General features: G+C 43.4%; 1 protein-coding gene across 1 annotated transcript in view; it reads left to right on the top strand.

Annotated features, from left to right (window-relative positions):
• The window catches only part of MICAL3 (microtubule associated monooxygenase, calponin and LIM domain containing 3), a 203,789-nt gene that overhangs the window by 91,623 nt on the left and 99,034 nt on the right, over positions 1–13,132 (top strand). Inside the window, exons 11-17 of the mRNA XM_054167732.1 lie at positions 243–336; positions 1,775–1,922; positions 3,609–3,805; positions 4,801–4,913; positions 5,379–5,441; positions 6,786–6,959; positions 8,077–8,169. Coding sequence (XP_054023707.1) covers positions 243–336; positions 1,775–1,922; positions 3,609–3,805; positions 4,801–4,913; positions 5,379–5,441; positions 6,786–6,959; positions 8,077–8,169 — 882 coding nt within the window. The remainder of the gene's footprint in view (positions 1–242; positions 337–1,774; positions 1,923–3,608; positions 3,806–4,800; positions 4,914–5,378; positions 5,442–6,785; positions 6,960–8,076; positions 8,170–13,132) is intronic.

A 13,132-nucleotide genomic window follows, 5' to 3' on the forward strand; every position in this document is an offset into this window, starting at 1 on the left:
GATCTAGTGTGGCACTCTGTCACAGTTTGGTATCTGCTGAGCAGCAGCAGTCAGCCAGGCTGTTCAGCACCGGCGACCTGATCCTTGTTTTTCTGAGGCCTTTCAGCTAGAGATTTCTGCTATAGAAGTGTACTTGCTTTCTTTCTTGCATCTTGGGATGTCTCCTTATCATTTGTCTCTTTCTGTCAGGATTTTGGCTGAATGGCATGCTGGTCGTTGTTAATTTTTTGCTGTCATTTTAGGTACGCCACTTGTATAACACAGGAGACTTGAAAGACATCCACCTGGAAATAGAGAACTTTGTCAACTCCAGGACACCAAAGCTGACTCGAAATGGTAGGTCTGGCTGCTCCTTCTCTTCCTTTTGGTGTTCTGGAACCACAGAGCAGCAAGGCTATCAAGTATTATTTAAGCAGAGACACTCTCTTGGTTTAGAAAACATATCCAGCAATTGCTTTGTCAAGAGTCCAGTTTTCCCAATTTTTCAAGTCTCAGTTGCCCTGTGAAAACATTTGTTGACCTAATTTCCTTTGCTTTATAATGCTGTTATATTTCTAAGCACATCTGCCTCTACAAGCATTTCTTTTGACCTTCTTTAGAATCATAGAATTGTCAGGGTTGGAAGGGACCTCAAGGATCACATAGCTCCCAACCCCCTGCCATGAGCAGGGACACCTCACACTACAGCGGGTTGTTCACAACCACATCCAGCCTGGCCTTAGAAACCTCCAGGGATGAGGCTTCCACCCCCTCCCTGGGCAACCTGTGCCAGTCTCTCACCACCCTCATGGGGAAGAACTTCTTCCTAATATCCAATCTGAATCTACCCATTTCTAGTTTTGCTCCATTCCCCCCAGTCCCTGACACCCTAAAAAATCCCTTTATTCTGTAAGAGTGTCCTTATTTAGAGTGCAGAAGCCTAGCCTGAATTTACTCTTAGCAGCAAGCTCAGAATTCATACAAACGTAACAGAAGGTATTTCTCATGCAGCCTTTTCTGTTCATGCTTTCCGGTATTTAATCTTATCTCTTAGTTTAACTAAATGTAACCTCACTTGGCTTCCATTATTCTTAAAGCTAGATGCCCTGTGATAAGCATTTCAGTACCCTGAGGGATATGTTGAACTTTTCCTTTTGCACACCTTGCCTTTGGATGTCCAGATAGCATTTGGGGACTCTCAGAATGGGGCTTTGCTGCCAATCTTTTCTTTGCTTTCACTGCTGAAGAGCTGTGTAGTCTTTTGATTTGTTCTTTGCCCTGCAACCATGTCCCACTAGGCTGTAATCTCATCAGATCTTGCAGCAAGACAAAGTCAAAACAGGTCACTGCTTTGAAAGGAAAGCTTTCAAGAGAAAGGAAAAAGTTGCAGAAGTGTATTTGTAGTTCTTCCATTAGCAATAGTGTATCTGGGCTTTGGAGAGAGCACCGTGCTACTCCCAATTCTTACCATCACATTTAACAAACCTTTGCAACTGTTTCACAGTTCCTGGGGCACCTTTACAAGAGCTGGGGTGAAAAGCCTGGCAAGTTGTAACATAAATAATGACTTCTTAGCAAATTAAAAATCCTTTCTTGCATCTAAAATAGGTATGAGGGTCACTTAAAAAGAAGAATTGTCTTCTGTGTTGCCTGTTGTAGAAGGAGCTTGTTGTTGTTTACATGAAGATTTGGGTTGTTGGTTCCTGGGTTTCATGTTGCATTTAGAATTCATGAAAGAGACTGTGCATTTCTACTTCAAAACATGATTTCTCTCTGTGTGTTTTCCCTTCTGCAGAGTCTGTAGCTCGCTCTAGTAAACTGCTCAGCTGGTGCCAGAGGCAGACGGATGGATATGCTGGTGTTAATGTGACAGATCTCACTATGTCGTGGAAAAGTGGCCTAGCTTTGTGTGCCATTATCCACAGATACCGTCCAGACTTGATGTGAGTAACTGGCTGTCTGGAATAAACCAGGGGGGGCAGAGGGTTGGTGCTACTTGGAGCTGCTGCTACGGAGACTGCGGCAATAGGTTTGTGACTGACGCCGTAATGGACTGAAATGAATTCATTACACTTGATTAGAAGCTGATGTGCAGTGAGTCGCCAGCAGAGCGGAAGGTCGTAATAGCCTGATGAAGACAAATGTGTGGTCGTTTTCTCTTCTGCATGATTTGACAGAATTAAGCTTCAAATTGATAACAACTGGAAAGCATTATTGACTGCCTGCCTTTTTTCTCTGTGATGTTAGTCAGGAATAGTTATCATAGAATCATAGAACAGACTGGGTTGGAAGGGACCTCCAAAGATCATCCAGTCCGACTTCTTCCACAGTCACCAGGGATATCCTCAACTACAGCAGGTTGCCCAGAGTTCTGTAGAGTCTCACACTGAATATTTCCAGGGATGGGTCCCCAACCACCTCCCTGAGCAACCTGTTCCAGTGTTCCACTACCCTCATGGTACAGAACCTGTTCTGAGCATCCAGTCTAAATCTGCTCTGGTCTAGTTCGAAGCCATTCATAGCTTCAGTTCAATTTCATGTGAATGAGTCTACACACCCCTTTATAAGTCTTCTGTGTAACAGTAATTCTTTTTAAAGACTTCCAGGCTGCTCTTTTTAGAAGTAGTGAGCCACAGTCCAAACAGAGATGCTGCTTCCTGTTTGTGAGCTGAAGTGCTGATTGGATGAATAAGAAAGGCATCCTTACGTGTTATGTTGGGTAAAACAGTGCCAGATTCTAGAGTGGGTTACTTCAATTGAAAGCCAATTGAAAGGCTCCAACTTGCCAAAGGCACATTAGAAAAAGCAAATGCTAAAGCTGTGTTGGATGACATAATCTAATGCCAAACATGCTGAAAAGTATGTAGTTATTCATTTCCATGTGCACTGAATTGCTTCTTTATTGGTGTGTTTGAGTTAACCTCAGCTACTCTGTTTAATAGCTGGATAGCCAGGGGAGAGTTCAAACAGCTTTTTAAATGGTTTCTATAACTCTACAAGCTGTAGCTTTTTATAAGGCTTTTATATAGTTCTACAAGCTTTGAAAAAAGGCAGCAGAACTAAAATATGGATTGAGCAGGAAAAAAAGGGGACAAAGCTGGAGGCTTGATTTAATTCCAGGCTCAGAAAAGGTTTTACATAGGGGGAAACAGAGGTGGAAGTGAAGATACAGTTCAGAGGAAAAGAAAGTTTTTTAAGAAGAAAGCTCTGGGTTTGGAGGAGCAGCAAAAAGAGGAAAAAAAGAATTTGTGTGAGACAAAGTTTGCCATAGTTAAGTAGTATCAACTTGCCAGTAACCTTTTTGTACTGCTCAATAAATTTGAGAGATGTTTGAAGAAAAAAAACAACCACAACAAACTGAACAAAAAACCGCCACAAACCAAATGGAAGAGGGAAAGAGAGCTTGGCCATTGGAATGGGCTGCCCAGGGAGGTGGTGGAGTCACCAGCACTGGAGGTGTTCAGGAAGAAACTGGATGAGGCACTTGGTGTTGGGTGATAGGCTGGACTTGATGATCTCAAAGGTCTTTTCCAACCTGGTTAATTCTATTCTAATCTGTCCATGAGTTTTCAGGAGACTGGGGTGTTTTTTATAGGCTTCAGTGCATGCCTTCTTTCTCCTCTTTGCAGAGACTTTGATTCTTTGGATGAGCATAATGTGGAGAAGAACAACCAGCTGGCCTTTGACATTGCTGAGAAAGAGTTTGGAATATCTCCCATTATGACTGGAAAGGAAATGGCATCCGTTGGAGAGCCAGACAAACTGTCGATGGTGATGTACCTCACGCAGTTCTATGAGATGTTCAAAGACACCATCCCCTCTAGTGGTAAGGAGTTTGGGCCACCTCTGTCGAATGTAAAGACAGCTTTGGGGTGCATGTGTGTGCTTCAGGTGTCTCTCATGCTGCTTCTGCGTGAGCTTTTGCAAGGCGCTCGCTGAGTTTACGTTACAAATAGTTGTCTTGTTAGTGGTGCTGGTAAAGACCATTCTGGCATCATCAGGAGCAAAAAAATTAGAGTTTATGCAGAATAACATTCTTCAAATGATTCCCTTAAAAGTTCTAAACTCACTTGAGCACAACCAGATGATTTTTCTGCTCTCTTGCAGTCTATCTGTGTTAGCTGAAGTGAGACAGTTGTTCAGTAGGTAATTTTCAAAACACTGGTCAAGTTTTGTATCTGTTTACCATCCATAAACATTGAGACTAACTTCAGGCCAACGAGGAATGAAAGATCTTTGAACTGAAAGATGTAGTTGTCTAATGCAAATCAGTGTGGCTTATCTTTAAATATTAATGGTATTGTTACAGCTTGTCCTTGAATTAAGATCATCAGTGTTAACCTCTATCATTCTGCTGGGGGGGAAGAAAACCTGTGTGCTTGGTAGCCTTTTAAAAACACAGAGTATCTGGTATTATTTACAACCCCCTGAACTCTTAATAATCTTAATAATCCTGATGATCATGGTGCTCTTCAAGTATGAAAGTAAATGGAGTAAGTGATCACAGTATTTCTCCTGAGCAGTTATAAACCCAGGAAGGAGAATTACAGAATCTTAGGGGTTGGAAGGGACCTTGAAGATCCTGTAATCCAACTCCCCCTGCCCAGAGCAAAAATGAGAAAGCAAAGTAGCTTAGGAGAAAGCTTTCAATTCTGTACAAAACCATTTAAGAGACTTTAAGAAAAAAAGGGTTCAGCTGAAAAAAACCAAATCACTGAGCCCTTCGGGGGTGTGTGTGCATATATATATATATGTATGTAATAATAGCAACACAGCAAATGATTCTTGGCATTCCCTTGTTGTACCTGTTTTTGCTAACAGATGCTCTGGACCTGAATGCAGAGGAGAAAGCTGCCCTAATTGCCAGCACCAAATCGCCTATCTCCTTCCTCAGTAAACTGGGACAAAGCATCTCTCGCAAGCGCACTCCAAAGGTAGCCCTGCCACAGGCTTAACAGCACTGCTGTCTGGGGAGGTGGTGCATGTGTCAGTGTGCATACAAGGGACCCTGTGGCCATCAGCTCTGGGTACAGCATCATTTGGGACATTTGTGACTGCGGAATTCCAGCCATCCTGTCGAGTTTTGGTATATTCCAGTCTAAAAATCCTAGCCTTGGGGCAGCGTTTGGGGATATGTTGTTGTGTAGGGCTGAAATAGATGACTTGGTTCCCAACTAGTTGAAGGTGTTTGAAGACTATCTAGTTTTGAAGGTGAGAATCCCCTCAGGAGGATCAGGATTAAAAAACCCCTGTTCCTAAACAAATGGAGAATGAGCCCAGAGGATTAATCAGTTGTGTTGCAAAGCTTGTTTAAGTATACCGATGACATCTATTTCAGGTCAGGAAGGTACAGGAATCCTTATCTTTATTGCCTTTTTACCTTCTCCTTCCATTTTCAGGACAAAAAAGAAAAGGATCTTGATGGTGCAGGAAAGAGGAGAAAAACCAGCCAGTCTGAGGATGTAAGTATTGCAGTGAGGAAGGTGTCAGGGAGGAAAACACCCAGTGGGTCTTCTAATTTTCTACATCAGGCAGGGTTTATATAAGATTTTCTTTTAGATAAAAGAGTTTGTCAGAGGTTACACTTTGTTGTATTCATAGTGCAAGTCTTTTACTGATGCTTATGAGAGAATAGTACAAAGCAAAAGAAGTGTTGCAGTTCACTCACATTCTGTTCTTACTGCTGTTCATTTTGGTTGGATGAGGACACTAAAACTTATTTGTAAAGTCTTGCAATATAAGTAGAGGCTTCACTTGTATTGAAGTGTAAGCCTTGTTTAGTGCCAAAAGCAGCTATTTCTAATATGCCCCATAAGGCAGCCCTTCAGCTGAAATGTTTAGTCACAGGATCACAGGACATTAGGGGCTGGAAGGGACCTCTGGAGATTTCCAAATCCAACCCCGCTGCCAGAGCAGACCACAGAATCCAGCACAGGTCACACAGGAACACATCCAGACAGGGATGGAAAGGCTCCAGACAAGGAGACTCCACAACCTCTCTGGGCAGCCTGTTCCAGTGCTCTGTGACTCTTACAGTAAAGAAGTTCTTCCTCATGTTGAGGTGGAACTTCCTGTACTGTAGTTTCCACCCATTGCCCCTTGTCCTATCCCAGGGCACAAGTGAGCAGAGGCTGTCCCTGTCCCTTCCTTCCTGACCCTTAGCCCTCAGATACTGACATTGATGAGACTGCCTCTCAGTCTTCTCCTCTCCAAACAAAAAAGCCCCAGGACTTTCCCCATTAAGGCAGTGCTGCAGTCCCTTAATTATCCTTGTAGCCCTCCATTGGACTTTCTCAAGGAGCTCCCTGCCCCTCTTGAGCTGGGGAGCCCAGAACTGGATGCAATATTCCAGGTGGGGCCTCAACAGGGCAGAGTAGAGGGAGAGGAAAGCCTCCCTGGATCTGCTGGACACACTCCTCTGAATGCCCCCCAGGATCCCCTTGGCCTTCTTGGCCATAAGGGCACATTGCTGTCCCATGGAGAGCTAATAAGTCACATAAGTACAAATGAGTTAAAATACACTGCTTTAGGTTGTCAGTGAAGGTTTGAAGATGAGGCCTTAGCTCATGTCAGGGGAGTGTTTAACTGGGCTCTCTGGCAGGTGAGGGTGTCAAAGAAGGCTGAAAAGATAAGTGCAGGTTAACAGAACTTTTGATGACGTGCCAGAGGAAATAAAAATGTGACTTTTGAAGTGCAAACTATAATAGATTTGGGTTTTCCTCTTAGAAACCTATCATATTGAAGGAGTAGAGGTGAAGAGGTGATCTGGTTATCTCCTGTTACATTTTGATATCACTGATTGTTAGGAGGACATCCCCCGAAGCTACAGAGAAGAGAGGCCCACGCTGGTGAGCGCTCTGACAGAGAGGAGAATTGATGCTGCCATTGGGAATCAGAACAAAGTCAAGTCTATGGCAACCCAGCTACTGGCCAAGTTTGAGGAGAATGCACCAGTGCAGTCCTCCAGCTTGCGAAGACAGGTAGGAGATGGATAGTGAAGCTCTTAAGTTGGGATTGCTGGAGGAAAATGGTGAATAATAACGTGCTCTTCGTGACTGGATGCTCGTGGTGCTGCTCTACTTCAAAGGCTCTCCTAAAGAAGAGTGAAGCTTACTGAAAAGAGACAAAAAATGAGAATTTAAGAATATGGGGTGGAGAACTTCCCAATATAATTCTGTTTCTCTCTTGTTACTGCATTATGTCACCTCTTTCCCAAACATTTTACCAGCAATTGGGTTTCTTCCATAACTGCTGTTAAAAAGCTTTCCAGGAACATTCCACTTGCAATGTTTAAGAACCATTTCATTTCTGATTTGAACCTTTTTTCATGCCAAGTGACATTTGTTTGTTTTTGTGGCCTGTAATTAATTCTTGTATGTGTGTGTAAGTGAAGTAGGTCTGTCTTTGGAGTCAGGCTATTTGTTGCTTCCAGTGAGACCTCCTGATGACTGCTGCTTTATTCAGGATGATACCTGAACTACTGCAGCTGCAGCATAGTTATCTTTCAAGTTAGACTGAGTCACATTACTGTTGGCAGTGTAAGGTATAGTTTAAGTGCCTGAGTTCTTGTTCTGCTGCACAGTCTGGCTTCACAGCTTGTGCCAAGCTCTGTACTGCCATGGCCAGGTTGTGAGTGGGACCTGACCTATCTACTTTAAAGCTAGGTCAAATATGTCTATGCTGTACTGCCCATTAGTGTTAGTAATAGTAGAACATAATCTCAGAATGATGTTTATCCCACTCTTTACCAACCAAATGTTTCCTGAGCCACTACATACAGGCTGGAATAGCAGGCTGCTTTAAAGAAGCAATGAAAATAAAGGGGAAGGTCCAAAAATATGCATAGTTTCCCATTTTATGATGTTGGGTTTTTGGTTGTGGTTGGCTTTGGTTTTGTTTTTATTTCCTTTGGTGTTTGTGTCTTTCTTCTCTTCTTATATTTTATTTGCCAAATTAATTCTCCCTTACCCTATTTTTTTTTTCTTCTTAAATGTTTGTCTGTGTTACTCTGTGTCCCATTCCTTTGGCTTTCTTTGAGTTTCTGTTACTATTTTATCTTTCCTTCTCGGTCCCATTGTCCTCACAACCTGCATGCAGCAGCCTGTCCTGCCTTATCAAGAACGTCTTCACAACCAGTCCTCCAGCAGACGAGAGCAGGGTCGTCTTGCTCCCATACCCCAGTGGAAACAGGTAAAGGAACTGATTATGAATATGCTGCATTCCCTGCACCCAACACCAGCTAGCACTGGTCTGTTTTCAGACCACCTGCACCTTGTGTGAATCCATTGTTTTAAATCATTTGACCCTCAATTAATAAAATCAGCATCTGCCTTTGGTAATGATGCATAGTTTAATGTTGGCTTCCCTTCTGTCATATGCTGGTTTCAACTTCCTAGGGGTTCAGTGGATGTTCCAGCAGACACCTTGCCTGCAGACTTGCTAGATTGCAATCATGTAAGGAATTATCATAACCACTGGGGTAAAAGTTGTGTTGTGCTATCTGTGGTTTTGCTGTTCACACGTGGAATCTTCTGCTCTGCAGTTACAGGAGACCTCACTGTGGTTCCCTTTTCTCTGTGATAAATGTAGTGTTCCATACCAACTTGTCAAGTTTGTTGTGTTGCAGATTCCTGCATGGCTGTGAATTAAGTACATTTAGGTTTGCTGTCAGAGGGATTCAGAATAGCAGAAAAAATCAGCAGCTATCAAATGTTATTTTGTGTGTTTTGGCCCCTTGTTCTTGCTGGTGTTTTCTTTCAGCTGTGTGCTTTCAAAAGCTGAGGCTTGTGACAGACTATCTTCTCAGGCAATAGGGATGCTTATCTCACTGGCTTCCTCTGCTTCTACAGTTTCCCTGTGCAAATGGTGTCCTCATGTTTCTCAGAGCACTGAGAGATACTCTTCTGGCAGCCATAATTTGTAGAAACAAATCTGCCTCTTTCTGATGGCAGTTCAGTCAGAACATGCTTGGTGATCAAGAGGAGGCAGGTGACGTTACTTTAGGAATTCACTGTTCTGCATGACTGGATTCATGGCTGTTCTCAAACTTGAGGCATTCAACATAATGCTGCCTCGATCTCAAAAGCCTTCTATCCATGGAAGAACCACCAAGCCAAGGGAATTATTGTCAGTAGAGTTGTCAGGAGGGAGAGTCTTAGTGTCAGCATTATGGTTTAGGTTTCCTGACTCAGTGATTGCTCTACCTTCTGTCTCATTAAAACTATCTTTATAGGCTAACAATCACTTTCAGATGGATACCTATCATCCATGATTAAGGCCATTTCATTTTTCAAGACTGCCAGGTAAAGGGGCACAACCCACAGAACTGATGCAGAAGAGCATCATGGGGCTGTACAGTATTGTCTGTTGGTGAGCACTGCTGCTGTTACCTCACAAAACCCCCCAGAATACTGGAGTGCATTGCTTGTCTTTCTCCGTTCAGGAGGATGAAGATTCGGAAAGATCCCAGCCCTGCAGCCTTGAGATTTCTACTTGCACCTGCTGCTGGAACTTGAAGTAGGCTTCATAATTAAGCCTTTATGGTGAAACAGAGAAGTTCTTATTGCCATGCTTTTGTAATTGTTCAGGAAAAAGGACAAACAAAAGGGAGAAAAAAATCAAAAATCATCTGGTCTCCCTCAGCATTGGTAGCACCTCCATATAATGAGCAGTGCAGGGCAGAGCTCTTGTACTTGCAGGGAACTTAGTTAACAGTGACATTGATTGCCTTGTGTGGATGATTTCCCTTTCAAGATTACACCTGGAGATGATCTTCCCTTGATAAGCTTTACTTCATCAGCAGATTGGTTCTTGGGTCCAAGCTTCATGATGCATTTGCAGAACTTTCCATCTGACAAAAGAAATGGAGGAGACCAATATTGAATCTCAAGAACACAAAACCTGCAGGATACAGTAGGATCAAAAACCTAAGTGGTAAAGACTGTATTGCAGTGGTTGCTTATTGCTTGCTTTGAGGAAATTAAGAACATCAGTTGCCTTTGAAAGGCCATGAGTGTGGACAGAAACATTTATTCTCAACTGATCAGAGATCAGCTGAGGCAGGAAGTCATCCACTGAGCTAAGCAGCCAGCTTCATCAAACTCAGACTGAAATCCATTCTGCAGGAAGCTGTTGCTGGAGCAATGCTCCAGCTGGTGGCTGAGATGCCTAATTGTAGTTGCTTAGGCATGCAGAATCTGATAGCTGCAAGGCTGAACCTTTCTGCAGCTTCCTGAATTGGTGCTGGGTGCCACTACATGTGACTGGAGGTGCTGTAGAGGATGGGTATTGTTTCTGGCAAGCACTTTGGGGAGGATGTATGTTTACTAGAAAGAGCTGTTGAAGTAATGGGAAAGGGTTCTTTTGGCATAGGTGTCAGAGTTTGAGAGAAGCATCTGTCAGTGACTGTGTGTAGGATGTATCATGTAGTGAATACTTTCTACTGAGAGGCCTTTGAAGAGGTGCAAAGTAGTGCCTAAGGAGACAGGGGTGATGTGTTTCTGAGGGAACCATGGGTGGCCTAATGTTTTTGCCAGGAAGCTGAATGAAGTTGAGATCTTCAGGGATCTGTGGGAGCAGGGCAGTTTTGCATCTTGTGATTGATAGGTTCTGTCCTACATCTTGGAAACTCTGTGGAAGAGGAAAGTGCTGCCAAAACATAAGAGTGGTTGCAGAGGGGAAACCAAACAGTTTCAAAGGATGTACTCTGGGTTGGACCCTCAGTTTGGGTGAAAAATTTGTATCTGCCTCGGGCTATTGCCTGCCAGTGTCGGCCAGATAGACTTCCTTAGCTGTACTTGCTTCTCAGTTTAAGTCTTAGAGAATTGCTTTCCCCTGGATTTAAAAGAGTTAAGAGGCCAAGAGTTTCAGTGAGCTCATAAGGCAGAATGTCTGTCTGTTGTGCAGCTGGGGTAGGGGTAGCTTGCTAAGACAATTCCTAGTAAGAGTGGAGTCCTGGGAAAATCTGCTCTGAAGTAGTTGTTGCTTTCATCACAAGACTTTAATGCTATTTCTCTCAGAAAGGGGGAAAAAAACCTTCAACAGATCAAGCAGGTTAAAAACTTTAGCAGTCTGCTAATTGCAGCGTTCTGTGACCTGCATTTTCCTCATTAAGAAGGTTGGAAAAATTTCCTTTGAGCTACAAGAGTGTTGATCTGTGCCAAATCAGGGCTGTGCAGCAGCCAGTAATGTCTGAAGGTCCTGCTATGTGTACGTGCACAGCGGAGATGTGTTTCTATGGGTTGCTTTTCATGGTGTGGTGGTTCATCTCAAACGAACACCTCCTTGTGCAAAAACATCTTCCATGGTGTGCTCCCTTGCTTTCCAAGCCATTTTGGCTGCTTTCAGGAAAGAGCATGGAGCTAGTAAGAAGTGGTCAGTCCAGAGAGGACCTGATTGCTTGGGTATGGCATGGGAGATGAGCCTCTTAAACTGAATTTTGTCCTGGCTTTCCAGTCTCTTCAGCTTATGGCCTTCAGAAGTTTTCTGACATGATTTCATAGGTCTCCTAACAGCAGCAAGGTATGTGTGTGGTACCTGAACTTAGATCACTAATGAGTGCAATGATGCTTGGAAGATGGAGATCCCATATCTTTTGCTGCCCATCTTTTCTGCTGCTGAAAGGCTGATGCTTGTTCTTTTGAGATGGTTCTCTGAAACACCAGAAAGGTGAAGCAGTACAAACTCTTCCTAGTATTATAGTATCAGTCAAGGTTGGAAAGGACCACAAGGATCATCTAGTTCCAGCCCCCCTGCCATGGGCAGGGACACCTCACACTAGATCAGGCTGGCCAGAGCCTCATCCAGCCTGGTCTTAAACACCTCCAGGGACGGCACCCCAACCACTTCCCTGGACAACCCATTCCAGGGCTTCACCACTCTCATGGTGAAGAACTTCCTCCTCACCTCCAGCCTGAATCTCCCCATCTCCAGCTTCATTCCATTCCCCCTAGTCCTATCATTACCTGAGATCTTGAGCAGTCCCTCCCCAGCCTTCTTCAGATACTGGAAGGCCACAATGAGGTCACCTTGGAGCCTTCTCTTCTCCAGACTGAGCAGCCCCAAAATGTAATGCTGTTGGAACTCTTTTTGAAGATACACAACAACTGACTGAGATGGCCACAGTCAGCAGGAGCTGAAATCTCAACAGAAGAGAACTTAAACCAATAATTTCTGCAAGTATTATTTTTCCTACTTAATTTCTTAGCTAAATCTGTTAATACAGCTTTTTTCTAGCCATCCTTTTCATGCTCCGAAATGCATCCTACTGGAGGACTGAACATGTGCTTCATATACAATGTTATATTCTGAGCTCTGCCCTGCAAAAAATAACCAAGGTTGTACAAAATATTGGCATTGGAAATGCAGAGTTGGTCCTGGTCAGGCAAAGCTCCATGAACAGCTGCAGTGGTTAGAAATGTTATCATCCTTTCAGCTAGAAATGAGTGACTTCATAGCTGAGGCTTTTGAAACAGCATAGAAATGTTCCTCATCTGTGCAGTCATGTGCTTTAGTTTAAGCTGCTTGTAAGCATCTGTTTGAAATAGAAGAGTTGGGGTTTATTTGGTTGTTTTTTTCTAAAGGGAAGAAAACATCCCTACAGATGTTAGTGCCAGCTCAGCTGTAAGGGCAGTAATGAACATCTGTATTATCTTTAAACAACATGCTGTGTCTTTGAAGGCTGTCTGACGGTGGCTTTGGATGCACAGCTTGTTGTGGTTGGGTTTTCTGGTGGGTGTGTGGGGTTTCTGGGGGTTTTTTTAGAGGTGGGATTTTTTTGTTGTTGTGGTTTGTGTTTTGTATGCAATGTAAACAATTCCCAGATATGCTCTGTTGAGAACACAAAAGAAAAGGGAAAAGCTGGGGAGAAGCTATATTAATCATCAAGGAGTGGTGGGGAAAAGCCTTTACAGAACTAGGAGCTATAAGACTAGAAAGGCCTGTGTGCTGGTGTATTAAAATGAGGCAGGTATGTGTGTTTGGCACTATCCAGATTATTAGATAGGGCTGCATGTGGTTATAAACCAAATGTATTTCTCTTCTGGCAGAATGTTACCCAGTTTAACTTGCCTGAGACTGGTTGGCATCTGTAAGTTAGAGGAGAGATCGGAGAGATCCGTTCTCAGTGTTCTGAGAACAGAAAGCTGTAACAGGA

Source organism: Dryobates pubescens, chromosome 15 (genome assembly GCF_014839835.1).
Source record: "Dryobates pubescens isolate bDryPub1 chromosome 15, bDryPub1.pri, whole genome shotgun sequence".
Lineage (NCBI taxonomy): Eukaryota > Metazoa > Chordata > Aves > Piciformes > Picidae > Dryobates > Dryobates pubescens.